At 49.5% G+C, this 16,847-nt stretch overlaps 1 protein-coding gene across 1 annotated transcript in view; it reads right to left on the reverse strand.

Annotated features, from left to right (window-relative positions):
* The window catches only part of LARS2 (leucyl-tRNA synthetase 2, mitochondrial), an 83,355-nt gene that overhangs the window by 49,836 nt on the left and 16,672 nt on the right, over window positions 1–16,847 (reverse strand). Inside the window, exons 4-6 of the mRNA XM_023760872.1 lie at window positions 10,766–10,847; window positions 9,964–10,053; window positions 3,421–3,564 (exon numbers count right to left, since the gene is read on the reverse strand). Coding sequence (XP_023616640.1) covers window positions 3,421–3,564; window positions 9,964–10,053; window positions 10,766–10,847 — 316 coding nt within the window. The remainder of the gene's footprint in view (window positions 1–3,420; window positions 3,565–9,963; window positions 10,054–10,765; window positions 10,848–16,847) is intronic.

Raw genomic sequence — 16,847 nt, forward strand, 5'->3', positions numbered from 1 at the left:
GTACCTCCCGTCCCCCTGATTTCATAAGGGCTCATGGCTGCCCCTCTGCTTCTGGCCAACAGAACTGTCCTTAGAAATACTGTGAGGCGTGAGTTTCCTGCACGTCTGGAAGGGAACAGAGAGCTCCCTTGCAGACATCCTGCACTCCCTGTCTCCTCACCTCCTCCATGATGCCTTCCCAGCCCCTGGGCAGACCCGGGCTCCTCCTGGCCTCCCATGCACTGTCCTGCAGGTGGCGTGATCCCCCTGGGCCGTGGCTGCTCCCGTCCGCCACTGTCTCCCACACTAGCCTCCAAGCTCCGTAAGAGCAGGGACCTCGCTGTGCTCTTCTGTATTCTGAGCACCTCGCCCGGGGGCTGGCCAGGCACTCAGTAACATCTGGGGAAAGAATGGGCGAACTCAGACGACCTGAGACGCGGCACAGACTGCCCGTTAAGAGCTCGGGCACTCGGACTGGAATCCCAGTGCTGTTGCGTATTAGCAGTGTGAGCCTGTTTCCTCATCAGTAAAAGGGGACTAACAGGAGGACCGCCCGCAAAGGACTGCTGTCAGGGTTAAATAAGATGGTGAGGTAAAGGCCTGAGCACTGACCGGATCGGGGCAAGCAGGGAGGAGTGGAAGGTGTGGACCTGCTCGTGTCCCAGCAGTCGCCAGGGAGTTCCTGAAAACTTGGAAACTATAACCACCAACGTGGGCCGGACTAAGCACCGTTGGGGCGTGGGTATGTCCATGGTAACACCAGGAGGAGCCCAGGAAGAGTGCCTGCGAGCTGGGCCCTGCGAGGAAACAGCCTCGGGGGCCACAGGGGGCAGCCACAGAAATCAAAACCACGGATCCCTTAGAAAAGCTCAAGTGGGAAGCCGAGGTCGCTTCCGGGTGTCACCTGCTGTCGGGAACCGGGCGCTGGCTCCACCACACTCGGAGCCTTTTACTTTCTGTATGTGAGGCTCCATGCCCCTCCCCTCCAGCGCGGCCCACAGATGCCTCCCACACGTCTCAGCTGTTCCTCAGCTGCTCCCACCGCAGGTCTCCTTCCACGGAGCGTGTGGCTGAAAGCACTTTTCATGTCTCACAAAGGAGACAAGACTAGCAAACGCCGGGTGGGGGGTGAGGGGAGAAAAATCAAATACATCACAGAACAGCCTTAATGAGGCGATTTTTCTATTCCAGGGCTCCCTGTAATTTTCACATCAGGCACCGTCTTTATAATTTGGAAGTTAAGTGAATGAAAGGCTGCGCCACAGCCATGTTCCCGAGCAGACCACCAGCTGCACGCGGAGCCCGCAGAGCTGCCAAATCAGGTGCAGATACAAAGCCCTAAAGATAACGGTGGGGCACAGCTCCTGGCCACCCAGCCCCATTCCCCACCCCTCCCCCAGCCCCGTGACTGCAGAGGCTGAAAGCCAAGCCTGCTTTCCTCGGCCCCTCGACGCTGGGGCAGCCACGGGACACGGCTGAGCTGGGGCTGAAAGCACACAGTGGGCTCTTGCTGGGGATGCCAAGGAAGCTCCTGCGTTCCAGATAAAGCAGCAGTCAGTCACCCCACCCCTCCCACGCGAGTTCATAAAAGCACACATCTGGCCCAGCCGGTTTGGCTCAGCGGATAGAGCGTCGGCCTGTGGACTGAAGGGTCCCGGGTTCCATTCCGGTCAAGGGCACGTGCCTGGGTTGCGGGCTTGATCCCCAGTAGGGAGCGTGCAGGAGGCAGCCAATCGATTCTCTCTCATCATTGATGTTTCTCTCTCTCTCTTCCTCTCCTTTCCTCTCTGAAATCAATAAAAATAAAAGCACGTATCGGACCATGCCATTCCCTTCCTCAGAATCCTTTGAGAGTTTCCCAGGGCCCCCATGATAAAGTGCAAATTCCTGAAGACCTAAAGGCCCTGCCTGATGGGCCCCTCACCACTGCCCCAGCTTCGCCAGCCCTGCCTCTCCTCGCTCTCCGATATTCCCTTCCCTCACATTCCTTCAGTTCCTCAAACTGTCACGTAGATTTCTGCTTTAGGGTCACCTCACATGGTTGTTCCTTATTTGGGAGGCTCCCCTCCAGCTTTATGGCCCACTTAACCCTTGCTCGCCTGCCTGCGTCCTAAACAGGGAAATTTCCCATTTCAGATACCGTACTTTTCTGTTCTAGACTGCCAGTGTTCATTTGTTTTGAATAGTTTCCATTTCTCTCGTGAGATTCCCCATTGTTCACTCATTATGACCATCTATTCCTTTAAGTTCCAGATCAGTTATATAACAGATGCGTCTGACTTCATTTCCTAATTCCAACTTCTGGGTCATCTCAGGAACTATTTCCTTTTTAAAAATTTTATTTCTAGGCCTTTTTAAACTTTCTTGACTATGGGTCACATTCCCTGATTCTCTGCAAAGCTGGAAATTTTTCATTACATGTTGAACATCACAGGTGAAACCAACCTTGCAGGGAGTCTGGATTATGTTGTCTCCCTTTAAAGGTGTTGAATTTTGTTCTAAAAGTTCCTTGTGAACCTGTCAGGCTTAATTTTTTTTTTACTAAGATGAGTCTATTTTAATTTTGTCCTCATTCCTAGAGTGTTACCTAGATGTCTAATATATGGCTTTGTGGGGGTGTCAAATGCAGACTTTCGTCTGGGCCCTAACTCCAAGGTCTCTGAGCACCGTGCAACCCTGGTAGCTCTGCTCTCTGTCGGTCCCACAGCCACCATTTTCCATTGGGCCTTATGGAGCCTTGCTCCGTGCAGCCCTCAGCCAAGAGCCTGCAGTGAACATAGATTTCTGCCCACTCCTACCACTCCCACTTCTTCTGGTTTTCAGGGCAGACCAAGTGCTGACCTCCAAAGACAGCTTTTTCAATAAATGTGCACAGGAGTTCAGCAAGCACCCAGCAAGTCACCATGGTAACTAGCGTTTCTGATGAACAGCTGAAAATTCACAGCTGACAATTGAAAGAATAATGCCCCTCAGTTAGGTTATTACATTTCCAACTTGAGGCAGAGGTCAAAACAGAAGAGCTAATTAGGTGGCTTTTCCACAATGCCTGCTACAGAGCCTTGGACGCATCTGGGGCTGCCTGTCAGCAGAGAGGGGCTCCCACTGCCGGGAAGTTACAGAGAGCAAGGTCCTCAGCCTTGTGCTTCTCCTCTGGTCTCTCAATAGCACTGTGCTAACCAGTTCCAGTGAGTACTTTTCCAAATCCATACACTATTCTCAGTTGTGTTCTGAATAAATTATAATAGAAAAATAGCCTCATTTAAGAAACATCTTTTAACCGAGGGGAAAACGGGGGGGGGGGGCGGGGAGAAAGGAACGTCTTTTGAGTGAGAGAACTGGGAGTCATCTATGCATATGGCGTTGGTCGTTGGTGCTGCCCGCCAACGTGCACACATTAGTGGGGAGCCTGCATTAGTGGGGAGCCAGCGGGCCCACACTCACCTTTGCATAAGCAGTTGTCTTGAGGAACCACTGCCTGAGGTACTTCTGCTCCACCTTCGCTCCGGAGCGCCACGAACAGCCCTGCTCATCCACCTGCTCGTTGGCCAGCACTGTTTGGTCCACGGGGTCCCAGTTAACCAAGGCCTGTACCAACCATGAAACAAAATGGTGAGGACACTGAAGGACTCCTCGAGGTTCCTCCCAGGTGAGGAATCTGCAAACGCAGCATCTTTGCTCGGGGACTCGAGGAATCTGCATCCCCTTGGAGTACCGTGCGGCCAGAAAATCACCAGTGAGCCGTAAGAAGCGCAGGGAATGGCCTCTGTGCCTCCCTCCCATTAGAATACGCTTTGGACGGAAGCTGTAAGCACGTGTCTAGCTCAGGCTTGGTATCTTCTTGCATGAAAGGATGAACTGGCAGGATTTGAAGTTTGAGTAAACAGAGAAAAAGAAGTAACAATGGTACCTAGAGCCTAGCAGAAATCCGTTATTTTAGGGGAAACAAGTATATTAACTTTAATATAAATAGTTAACCGTTACCGAGTGACCACCGTGTGCTGGATGCTGGGCTAAGTGCCTTCCTAATGCTGGCTTTCCGCATCCTCACGACAACCTTTTAAGGCAGGAATAGTGTTCTCCCCACATTGCAAAGGAGGAAACTGAGGCACAGAGGTCAAATAACCTGTCGAAGGTCACCCAGGAAGTGACAGAGACAGGATCAGAAGTCAGACTATGGGAACTGTAAAAATTGTCTGCAATTTTTTAAAAATTTTATCTCTGGTGCTAGCAATAGTAGGGCTTCCCTAAATCCTCAAAAACAGTCACTTTATTCCATTTAAATGACTGTATCACATATGTAGAGTAGAGCGAATAAATCTTACCACCACCCTTATCAAGATATAGAGCATTCCCAATACTCCCCAAAATTCTGTTGTGTCGTCTCGCAATCAACATCTGTCCCTAGAAGGTAGCAATCTTTTGAGATCTTTCTGAATACTTTTATGTGGCTGAGAGACCCTGTAATCTCAACCACTGTGAAGTTTCCCTCCATAGCTCTAACTCACTTCTATCTTCATGTAAAATAAATACCTCTGCCATTGACATCATCCCTTTACTACATTTAGGTACAACTTAGTGCAAAGAAGTCAATGAGTACAGAGTTTGGGCACTAAACTATCCTGGCTTGATAAGCACTGTTATTTTAAATATGTTTTTATTGATTTTCAGAGAGAGGAAGGGAGAGGGAGAGAGACATAGAAACATCAATGATGAGAGAGAATCATTGATCGGCTGCCTCCTGCACTCCCCCTACTGGGGATGGAGCCTGCAGCCCGGGCATGTACTCTGACCTGGAATCGAACTATGACCTCCTGGTTCATGGGTGGATGCTCAACCACTGAGCACACCAGCCAGGTTCTCATTGTTATTTTTAATTTTAATAAGCAATTCTAACAAGAGATTGTGCCGAATATTGTCTATTTGCCCCTCCAAATCCTCTTTCCCTCTTCTGCACCCTGGCTTGTCCTTTGTCTGGGTTCAGCCAATGAGAGGCGCCCTGGCCCTCCTTCCAGCCGGGTCGTGGCTGGAACACCGAAGCACAGCCCCTGCTCCCTGTCACAGCCCCTGCCCCCTGTCACAGCCCCTGCCCCCTGTCACAGTTACCGTCCTCCTAGTTCCAGTGCCTGCTCCCCGAGGTCGCCCCTAAGCCCTACAGAAACAGTCCCTTTATAACATGATCCTTTCAGCCGCACCCTCTACTTCCTGCTGGACCCTGACTGATCTGGAGACATATCTAAAATCTACGTAAAAAGGAGGGTGGCTGAAACCGGTTTGGCTCAGTGGATAGAGCGTCGGCCTGTGGACTGAAGGGTCCCAGGTTCGGTTCCGGTCAAGGGCATGTACTTGGGTTGTGAGCACATCCCCAGTGGGAGATGTGCAGGAGGCAGCTGATTGATGTTTCTAACTATCTATCTCTCTCCCTTCCTCTCTGTAAAAAATCAATAAAATATATTTTTTTATAAAAAAAAAAAAAAAAAGGAGGGTGGAGGATAGGCTAACCCGTCTGTGGGTAGTGATTTTACAACTGGAAGGCAGCATGGCCACCAAAACACGTAAGCCTGTGAAGCCTGCAGTTAGTGGTAAAGCCATGCAGTGAGTGACTCCCCTCATTCCAGGGCCCCCCACGCCTTGAGTACACAGAGATAAAATATTAACCTTAGAGATGAAAACTCTAGGCTAATAAACCAAGGGTGATTTACTTATCTGTTATTATCGCCTATATTAGGGGTTGGGAGGAATACCATTAAAATAACCAGCCCTAGCTGGTTGACTCAGTGCATAGAGCATCAGCCTGTGAACTGAAGGGTCCTGGGTTCGATTCCAGTCAAGGGTAATTGCTGGGGTTGTGGGCTCGATCCCCAGTAGGGGGCATGCAGAAGGCAGCCGATCAATGATTCTTTCTTATCATTGATGTTTCTATCTCTCTCCCTTTCCCTTCCTCTCTGAAATCAATGAAAATATATTTTAAAATAAATAAAATGAAATGAAATGAAATAAAATAAATAAGGTAGCCCTAGCCAGTTTGGCTCAGTGAATAGAGCGTCGGCCTGCAGACCAAAGGGTACCAGGTTCGATTCTGGTCAAGGGCACATACCTTGGTTGCAGGCTCCTCCCCGGCCCAGGTAGGGACTCCTGCAGGAAGCAACCAAGCAATGCGTTTCTCTCACATCGATGTTTCTTTCTCTCTGTCCCTCTCTCTACCAATCTCCCTAAAAATCAACGGAAAAATATCCTGGGGCAAGGATTAACAATAAATAAATAAATAAATAAATAAATAAATAAATAAGGTAAAAAGAAAGAGCCAAGTGTTGTTTAGTATTGTGGAAAGTTCTTTCAAATGGCAGCCCGCCCCACGCCCTCCCAAAAAACCCACACGGAACTAAAACTGTATAAAATACAAAACGGAGATAGAAAGCCCTATATGCTTCCATCTGTGCCTCTCGCCCCCCACCAACCTCAGAGGATCAGGAAGAAGCAAACACTCAATACTGCCGATTGCAGAAACAAACAGGACTTTATTTTCTTATCAACAGTTCCCACACGGGCCTGGCATCTCCCCGGCTCTAGGTTACAAAATGCAAGGAGGAAGGTGTGTTCCTAAGAGGTTTACAAGTTATAACAAAACCCTGGTGTCGGATGAGAGATAAATAAAAGCAAAACACAAAAGCAATTTTTTCCCCAGAGAAAGTCTTGGGGGAAGAGGAAAAACACCAAAGGAAATAGCATTTCAGATCAAAGATGCATCAGCTGTGAGAAACCACTCTTGTTTCTTCCCACGATCTGATCCGCCTCAACCACAGAGATGCAGGATCCAGGCTCAGCCTTCCACAGAGATGTAGGGTCCAGGCTCAGTCTTCCTGAGGGGGGGTTACCCCAGGGGTGGCCACAAGGCAAGACCCTGGCATCTGGGCGCAGCACATGCAGCCTCTCCATGCCCTGGAGCTGCTCCCAACGCCTTTTCCCGGGTCTCCTCTCTCACTAACGGCCTCTAGCACACGGCCTCCCTTGGAGCCAGGGCTCTTTACAACATCCCCAATGTCCACGTTTTGAACATGTACTTTGATGGACACCCTGATTGTCGGGCAAGCACAGTCTTGCTACATAGAATACAGTTTCTGGACAACCTCACCTGGCTGACATGTGTGTTACCTATTCCCCACTGAAGCCAACTCCACGCTCCTCTACAGTTCACTAGCCACATTGGTAGGATCTGAATTTTAAAATAAACCTTCAGTCGATACTGAAGCGGCTGAAACCCCTGCAAACACTGAGCTCCAGCCCACTTGGCCCACTGCTTCCCTCACAGAAGTTATCTGGTAACTCCGCAGAATGAACCGCTCTAAATAAGAGAATGCCCCCAGCTGATCCAGGGTTAAACACAAGGATTAACCTTTTTTTGTCTGGGTGTTGATGGGAAGCTTTTAGAAAGCATTTTAGGAATGCGTTCCATGACACCATTAGGCTCTCAGGGATCCTGGCGACTGTGGGCTCCACTGGGGATTCTCAAGGCGGCGACATCCTGATTTTGAGTTTATACGCTCCCTTCTCTGTGACACAGCAGCTGCGGTGCCCCCTGCCTGCGGCCTCCTGTGCCACCCCTCACCCTTTCTCATCTCATCTTCCTCTTGCTTGGGTTCTCTCCCCTCACCTCCCTGGGCCTCGCTTTGCACAGGATGCCTGTCCTGTCCAGATACCCTCCATCAGCCTTTGTCTCCTGGCCAGGGCATCGCTCCTCGGGCCTCCGGCTCCTCCCATCGCTGTCCTTGCTTCTTCCTCCTCAGGCTCCGCTTTGCTACCACCTTTTCTGAGGACACTGACATGCAGCTTCTGGCTCCAGAAGGCTGGTAAAGTATATGGTTCAGGGTATTGATTTTCTCAAAGTCTATTAGCTTTTTTCTTGACAAAGGGGTGCTTAATTAAGGAACACCACATAGATCTTATTAAAGGATGTAATTCTTAAAATCAATATTGCCCCATTCCACCCAGAATGGGCCAAATTTGGATGGAGTCCAGGGGAAGGGGGTGGGTCCCAAGGCTACTGCCACCACCTTCCGCAGCCCCGGGGGCCGAGTGGGAGAGGCCGTGCGCTTCCTGGAAACGAGGCCGCACTGCACACCCAGCTTAGGAGGCTGAATTAGCACGGCCACCAGCTGCCACCGAAGTCATGGAGACGGCCAAAGACAGACTCCTAGATAGGAACTCTCCACAGTTCCCCAGAACGTCCAAGCACCCGGCAACATCATTCGTCTCTCTACTAACTACATCCACGGAATAACCTTCTTTAAATCACAGAGGTAAACTCATGTTCTCCCAAGTACAGGGCTTGGAAAGCTTGTACCTGCCCATCATGAGCTCACAGCTTCATTGCTGCTGACATTGTACAATGAAATATGTCAACATTTGGAAGAGCTGCATAACTCACTGTACTGTATTTTCCAAATGCCTAATGTATGTTACAAAATTATGCAGAGGTGAAAAATCCATGCAAAGTGCAAGACAGACCAGTCCAATCCATTTCAATTTAACAGAGTACAGAAAGGTCACGGGTGTTTCAGATTCAACACTGCAGCTAAAGTTTAAGGAACCACCACTTGTTGACTTTTGCTATAGTATCAAAGAAGAATATTCACAATTATGTGAAGTGGTTATTAAATCACCCTTCCACTTTTAACAGGTTCTGTTCATTCAGTCTTCTGGTATTTACCACTGTAACTTTAAATAATAAAAGTATGCTTCCGTCTTGGATATTGTCTTTAGACAGCGCTGGGGACCCTGGGCCATGCATGGTGGATGCTCAGCATGGTCGGCCATACAGCCTTCCTCCCACCCTCAACCCCTCTTCTAGTTCACCCTATTTTTATTAGCTTTAATAGCTACCCTTCTAACTTAAAAAAACACATAGATGTAAACCTCTAACTTTTCATCTCTGACTCCTTGCTGAGAAAGATGAAGGGATGGTCTCACACTTGCTTCTATTTTTCTTCCCCAAGTTCACCTCCTGGTTTTTGTTGCTACATTATTTTTATGTTGTTAAGGTTCAAGACATCTTTGTTTTATTCCGAAATTCAAGTTGAGCCTTCTGCATCCATCACTAGATTGATTCTAAAGCTTTTCAAACCTAACACATAGTGATTCTGTAGGTATTATTCATTGTAAGACCAAGCAGTGTGAAGTGAGCCACAGAACAGTAAATGTGATTCTGTGTCCTTAAATCCCTCTGGTCAAAGGATTCATGCTGTTTCCACTTGTTACTTCTGAATTTTCTAGACCCACATTGTCTAGCAGAATATTCTGTGATGATGGAAAATGTTCTAGATCCGCGATGTCCAATCTTCGCTACTGGCACGTGAATGCGGACCTCAATCTTAATGTTAATTAACCTCAATTACTTTAAACTTCAATATCAACCCCACATGCCACTGGTGGCTACAGTACTGGACAGCGAAGTTCCAGGCCACACTTGATGCTCTCCCTCCTCCCCAGCATCTCAGGAGCATCCACTGTTACTGAGCTCCCACCATGACACGCTCCTCCCCTTCTTGGGAGACCACCCGGTAGGCACTGTGATGGTTGTTCTTCAAATATCATCTCTGTCCACCAAGACCCTGCAACGATGTCACCACCCACTGAGCAGGAGAACCACACTCCTGGAGGTGACTGACCCAGCGCACAGCTGGGCGGGGTCTGAGCTAGGGTCTGGGAAGCCTGCATTCCTCTTCTGCTCCCCCCGATCTCAGCCCAGGCACCAGGCACTGTTATGTGCTGGGAATTCAAGCGTGAAAGAACCAAGCCCTGTCCTGGAGGCAGCAAACTAAGCCGGGCGAGGTTACTTTCTGGATCTGCTGCGACCCAGGCCATGAACTTGAGGTCATGTTCATTTTCACGGCTCCTGGGAAAATAGGGTGTCTTTGTTTCTTGTTTAACAATGGTGTGTTCTAAGCAGACGGAGGAAATTTATTTAAAGTGCAGCTAACTTGGACTTACCTCCTTCTGATAGGCCAGTCCAGCGTCGTAGAGCTTGATAAAGAGGTACTGCGTCCACTTGTAGTAGTCTGGTAAACACGTGGTTATTTCCTGCCGGAGAGGGAGAAGAAGTCACCCACTGGCCACTGTGAACTCTTGCCCCCACGCCACGGAGGCACCGGCCTTGCAGCATTTTGAAAAGCAATCTCACTGCAAACATGTGACCGACTATCCTACTTTCCACCGATTTGTAAAGTGAGGGAAGAGAGATGTGATTGAAACGCCAACCCCACCTTCCCTGTTTAAAGATGAGAAAATCAACCCGAAGTCTTCTGCACACGCCTCCCTCCACCCATGCAACTAGCATGTGAATTACATCGTACGAAATGGGGTATTATCATTTTTGTCAGCAAAAACATATTGGGGGGCCACAAAGCTCATTCATGAAAGCAATTCATTTTTAAAGCAATCACAAAATCCAAGAGGAATATTTTCCTGCTTTCAAACGCTCTTCATTTGAAAATAAACCTTGTGTTTCCACCTACAACCAGGGCCCGGTATCTCCTTCAGACCCATTTTACCTCTTGTATTCCATTATGTGAGTCAGGCTGGCATCTACATAGGAGACCCACCAAAAACATTACCGAATATTAAACTCAGTGATAAAGCACCTGGCTTGTATTTCCAGCCTAAACCGAAGCTTCCCCAAATGTACTTTCTGTCCTGAAAACGCCTTTGCTATGGAATCTTTAAAGACAGGTTATTGATTCATCCCTGTAAGGCTGGGTGGGTAAGGTCAATAAGCACAGAGACCTACACTCACACTGCTTCCTTCTCCGGCTCTTTGCGCACAACAGCTCACGGGGGAATGGGCGTAGGACAGGGCACATTCCAAACGGTCCCACCTGGATGGACATCTGAAAGAAGTCACCCTCTACGGAAAGGCAACAGCTCCGCCTTTCTTCAGATGGAGGAGAGAGCTGAAGCCCAGGGGGGAGGGCAAGTCGAGCTGAACAGGGGGCCTGGGAAACTCGAGGTGCTCCCAATGGGCTACTTCTCTTAGGTAAGATTCCTTTGTATTATGTCCTTTTATGTGCTGACATAAAAATAGCAGAGTAATCGCTACTAGAAAACAAAGAACTCTGATCACCAGATCCACTCCCTACTCCCCTGCAAGGCAGAGAGTGAATAACCAGCCCATCTAACAGCTTCGCCTCTATGGTAGCTGACCCCCCCGCCCCCCTCCCCCCAAGCTGTGACGCTGAGTTGCTGAGCTGTAAGCACCAAAGCCAGTCCCAGCTCCCAGGCTGCACACACACCCAGTCTGCAGGAGCTACGTGCACCAAGTGCCTCGCCAACTCAAGAATGGGACCAGCACACTGTGGGCGGGCCTGCTCCCCACACCTCCAAATTCACCCTCAACCCAGGATCTTTTCCTCACCAGCTACCCCTCCCCATGGCACAGAACTCGTTTTCTTCCGTTTCCCAGACAAGCAACTGAAGAATTTGCATTTCTTTCTTTATTTTTGAGAGAGAGCGAGAGCGAGAGCGAGAGCGAGAGAGAGAAGGGGAGAGGGAGGGAGGAAGGGAGAGAAACATCGACTTGTTGTTCTGCTTCTTTATGCATTCGTTGGTTGATTCTTGTATGAGCCCTGACTGGGGATCGAACCTGTAACCTTGGCATATCAGTATGGCGCTCCAACCAACTAAGCTACCCAGCCACGGCAAAAGCTTGTGTTTCTAATAAAACCGGGGCAGGAGCGATGTTTAGATGTTTAATTTGTTCATCACTGTCTGCTCAGGTCCTAGTACATCAAGGCACCCCAACATTATTATTGAATGAAGACCAGCCCATCTAACTCCTGCATGTTGAATCAAACTAAATTCAAATTACATTGTAAATCTGTAAGATGAACTAGGGCAGGGGATGCAAGAATGTGGTAAAAATATTCCCACACTTGTTATGGTTTGTTTTTGCAAATTCTTATTCATTAGAAGTTTAAAAAATGTGTGAAGCTAATATGAAAAAATGACAGTTTAAATTTAGGAGATGACAATTCTCTTTTCTCTAGTTATCTGCATTGTTAAGTTTTTCATAATAAAGCATCAAAATACTTCTAATAAATGCATATAATATATGGATATAGTATATGCATGTATGTGTTTTCTCAGCCTGAATCTGCTTCTATAGATTGAGAATAAAACTACACAGTAACAGACCAGTATTATCATCTTCATCCAGGTTTATGGTTTTGAAAACCACTTTCACTTGAAATAGAAGAAAGATCACAGTTCCAGTCAGAGGGGAAAAAGATGGCTGTCCAGCCGAGCATTAGCCTATTTCAGTCCGCCAGGAATGCGACCTCTTCGGAAGAGCCAGCTCCAAGATGCGCTGAGCGGCGGGCACTGCAGGCCCCTCCCCACCTGCCTTCAGACTGGGTCTGACCCGTGTTGTTCACGTCGGGTTTCTGCATGTCATTGGAGGAAAAGTCATGCCAGCTGCTGGAAGGGTACAGCTTGCAAACCAGTACTCCAGGACCATCATCCACTCTCGACTGTGGAGGAGAGAAAGTTCCGTGCTGTGACCATGGCGGGACCGTGAGCTGGACCTGGGCCAGAGCGGGAGAGGGCTCCCTGCAGCCCCTAGACACGAACTGAAACTGATGCTCGTTCTGACATAAATTAGCGCCCCTCCCTTGCCTCCTGCGACGAGCTGGTTCCTGGAACAGGCTGTTCACAGGCTGGTCAAACATGTGAAGTAATTTCTGCACCTGGAAGCACGCATGCACTAGCACCATGACTGGCCCCCCATCCCCCTTACCCTATATAATTCTTTGGTGCCTGCCAAGCAGCGTGATGATCCATTTATTTCCTCTTGCAGCCTCCAAGACATGCCTTGTGAGTTTCCCCTAATAAACTCTGTTAATTACCAACTGGGGTGGCAGCCTCTTTCTTCATCTCTCTTGCCCTCTGTTACTGAGGAAGATTTTCAGTGCCAGGAACGGCACGTGCCCTGTGTCTGCGTGTGTGAACGCCGATGGCTTTACTTGAGTACATGTTTACCACTCACACAGTCCCCTCTGAAGTGCCGGTGTCCCCTGCCCAGAGGAAGCTGGGAGCGCTCCTGCCCATTTTCCCACCTGCTGCACACAGGGTCCACTAGGACCCTCGGGATCATCCTCTGCATGAAGAACTGGCAGACCAGATGGAGCAAGGCTCCCTAGTCCAGTCTCATGAGAACCACAAACATGGTGGGGAGAGGGCTCAAAAATGCATTTCCTAAAAGTATCGGAACACTTCTGGAACCTTCCTTGATTTGCTGGTTTTAAAAACAACAAAACAAAACAACTATTTCTAATCTTCTAATACCTCATCTCAGTAAAAAATCACCAAAAAGGGGACACCTGTAATACTCCCAACAATAAAGGTTTTGTGTGTGTGTGTTTTTTAAATCACCAGACATCTTTCTGAAATGAAACTGCTTAAAAGCTTTCCCTTTAGTCTGGCGAGAAATGGAGACTCCCTTTCACATTTTCCCTGAGAACCTCTTACTTAACCCACCTCTGCAGACAAGGCTCTCCTGGGGTTTCAGCACCAGAGATGCTCACTGCCCTTCCTTCCTTCCTCTTCCTAAAGCAGGATTCTCACAGGAAACATTTGCACTCAAGGACACCTGGCAGTACCTGGAGGCATTTCTGTCCGTCACACTGTGGTGGGGAGGGTGTTACTGGCATAGTGAGTAGAGGCCAGGGATGCTGCTAAGACCCCTACAATGCACAAGACAGTCTCTCAAACACAAAATTATCCAAGTCCAAGCGTGCCAAGGGGAGAAACCTGCTCCGAGGGGTTTGATTTTTTCAGTTTGAGTCTGTAACCTCGGGCAGATTAAAGAGCCAAGCAACTTTCCGGTAGGCATCCCATAAGAAGGCGTAAAACATCCTTGGGAAAGTGGGAATGCCAGCCCTGCGCTTAGGCTGCCCTTCTCCAGCTGCTGTGACCCCCTCACTGTCGAGCACAAGGGGCAGGGCACTCATTCCCACGGAGCTCGCCCCTTCTCCCGGCTCTGAGACCAACCCCGGGAGAGACCTGGCAAGCCTGAGCAGACACAGTTCTGAAACTCGGTTATGCATGCATAGGGCTGCTCTCTGGGAATGAGTGATTGGTTTTACTCCCTAAATGTTAAATCATTTAATAGGCCTCCAAGCGGTTGTCTGACTTGGAAAATCTCTTGTAATAAATTCATGTAATATAGTTCCTATTGCGAAGTTAGGGAGGCATATCGTTTTTCGTGATACATCAGGTTACCGCCTTCCATGAAAAGGTTGTTGACAAGTGTTGAAAGATCATCCGTTGGAATCTGGCCCACAGCACCCAAATGTCCTGGCCCAGCCCTGCCTGTACCCGGGGGAGCCCAATGTCTGTGGGGTGGGGATTCCTGTCCCCCCGCCCCCGCCCCCCATTCCTGCGTGGGAAAGCACTGACTTGGGAAAACTTCTTAGTCAAGCGCAGGCTGTTTACTCTGTTCCGAACCCTCTTCATTCTTGCGCTTGCCTTTCCCCAATTCCCAGACAAGCCAACACCTAATGCATCTTGTTTTTATTTTTATTTATTTTTTTAAAAGTATTTTGCCATGTTTACGGCATATGGCAGTGGCTTTTTTAAAAAATATATATTTTATTGATTTTTCACAGAGAGGAAGGGAGAGGGATAGAGAGTTAGAAACATCGATGAGAGAGAAACATCGATCAGCTGCCTCCTGCACACTCCCTACTGGGTGTGTGCCCACAACCAAGGTACATGCCCTTGGCCGGAATCGAACCCGGGACCCTTGAGTCCGCAGGCCGACGCTCTATCCACTGAGCCAAACCGGCAAGGGCGTGCATCTTGTTTTTAAAACAGAAAGTCAGGTTACTCAAAGTTATACTCCAAAAGCAACTGCAACGCGACCACATCCACACAGATCCACAGAAAGGTGTCATGTTCCACCCCGCCCCCATCCCCAGCTCTAGAAAGCGCAATCGACCGGCCGGGAGACCAAACCTCTGCACCTGGGACTCAACCAGAGTCATCCTCCCACACTGCAGTCTTCACTCTGCAATACCTGGCTTTTAGCATGAAAAATACGCTGCCCATTCACAGCCAAACACAGAGCCCGACACAGAAGGTGAGCCGCTCAGAACACAAGTGAGGCTCGACGGTCCTTCAAGACCTGCCACCCTCCCGGCACACTGCTAACTACGCCGGCCGTGCCAGGAGCCCTGTGCGATGATGAGATCCAGGGAGCCCGAGCCAGAGGCCTCCTCCAGTGCCCCTGCCGTGAAAGGGCATGTGGTCTGGGAAGAAGTCACCGTGTGTGCACCTCACTGAGGTCTCCCCAGCTAACACTCCTTGCTCCAGGGAGTCTAGAAAGAGTGAGCGATCGGAAAGACAGTCCACTTTGGAGCCATTGAACCTGGTTCAAGTCCTTGCATCACCGTTAGCTTGTGGCCAGAGCCCAGTGTCCTGTCTAGAAACAGGTGAAGAGCCGCCCTGAAAGCACATGCTGGGCACACGGGAGGGATCGCCGGGGCCACTCCCCTGGGCGGACTCGAGCAGGCTGTTGGGGTGAGGCTGGTTTCCCATCATACCACTCGGAGAGGTGGCGGACCCCTCGTGAGGCTCCCGGGACAAGGGAAAAGGGAGAGGAAAGGACCAGAAAGAGAGGGTGTTTACAAGGGAACGACCAAAACACATGACCGGGATGGAGACATTCACACCAGGCTGCTCCCAGTCACGGCTGGTGGCGACCCAGCGCCGGGAGAGCCAGCCAGGTGGCCTCCGAACCCGGCCTCTGCTCCGGCAGGATTCACAGACCTGCTCCCCCCGCCCCCCCCCTCAAAGCCACATGCGTTTACGTTGCATGGCAATCTTGCGTGATTCAGGTTGGCTGCCGGAGTTTCACACAATACAACAAGCAAGGTGTTTAACAAGTCAGTCATTCCTCAGCCCTACTCACTGAAAGAGAAACACCTCAAGAAAGGTGAGCAACGGCCACGCCTCACAGTTCCCGACAACAAGGCCTCGCCTCCCCCACTCCTCAGCCTCGCATGAGCCTCCTGCCTTCACAACAACCGATCTGGAAGCAGAGGAGACAGGTACTCACGTACCTTTTTTAAAAATGATCTTTGTAACGTGCATTTTTGCCATTTGCTCTTCATTGCAACGGAACTGTATGGCAATGACCTTGCTTTTCATTCCACCCCAGGTTCTCTAATTCTAAAGGGGGGAGTTTGGAAAGCAGAGCACGGCTCCAGGGCCAGAGGAGCCAGCCTCAGGATTCCTATTGTGCAGCTTAGAGAAATACAGATCCCGCCTGCATCAGACGCCTCCCGGTGTTGGCTCAGGCGCTCAGCTCTGCGCACCTGCTGTGCTGGAAGAGGCAGGTGGGAGGCTCCCGGGAAGCCTGCCGGGGTAGGACAGCTGTGGTCACCCTACACTAAGTCTTCCAAACACTCAGCACTCAACCTGGCTGCACAATGGAATGGAGCTTTAACCGTTACTGCTGCCTGGGCCTCACCGCACCCCAGAGATTTCCCATGCAGCCAGGGTGCAAAGAGGTTCCTCCCAGTTACATCTCCCTCTCAAACACTGCGCGGGAGACAGGTCCTCCTGCCCTTGGATTTTCACAGGATGGAGTCATTCTTCCCAGAACCTATGATGCTAGGGAAGAAATGCCAACGTACAAATAAACACTGGGCTGCTCAGGATGACACCGACTATGGGCGCGTTGGTTTTTTTTTTAAATTATACAAGGTTTTCTGAACTTCACTGATTTTGTACAGTGACTGTGTATTACTCTGGGAATTAGCCTATAGTGTTACAGCTCTTGAAAACAGTTTAGATTCAAAGGAAGAAGAAAACAAAAG

Source organism: Myotis lucifugus, unplaced genomic scaffold (genome assembly GCF_000147115.1).
Source record: "Myotis lucifugus unplaced genomic scaffold, Myoluc2.0 scaffold_195, whole genome shotgun sequence".
In the NCBI taxonomy this organism is placed as follows: domain Eukaryota; kingdom Metazoa; phylum Chordata; class Mammalia; order Chiroptera; family Vespertilionidae; genus Myotis; species Myotis lucifugus.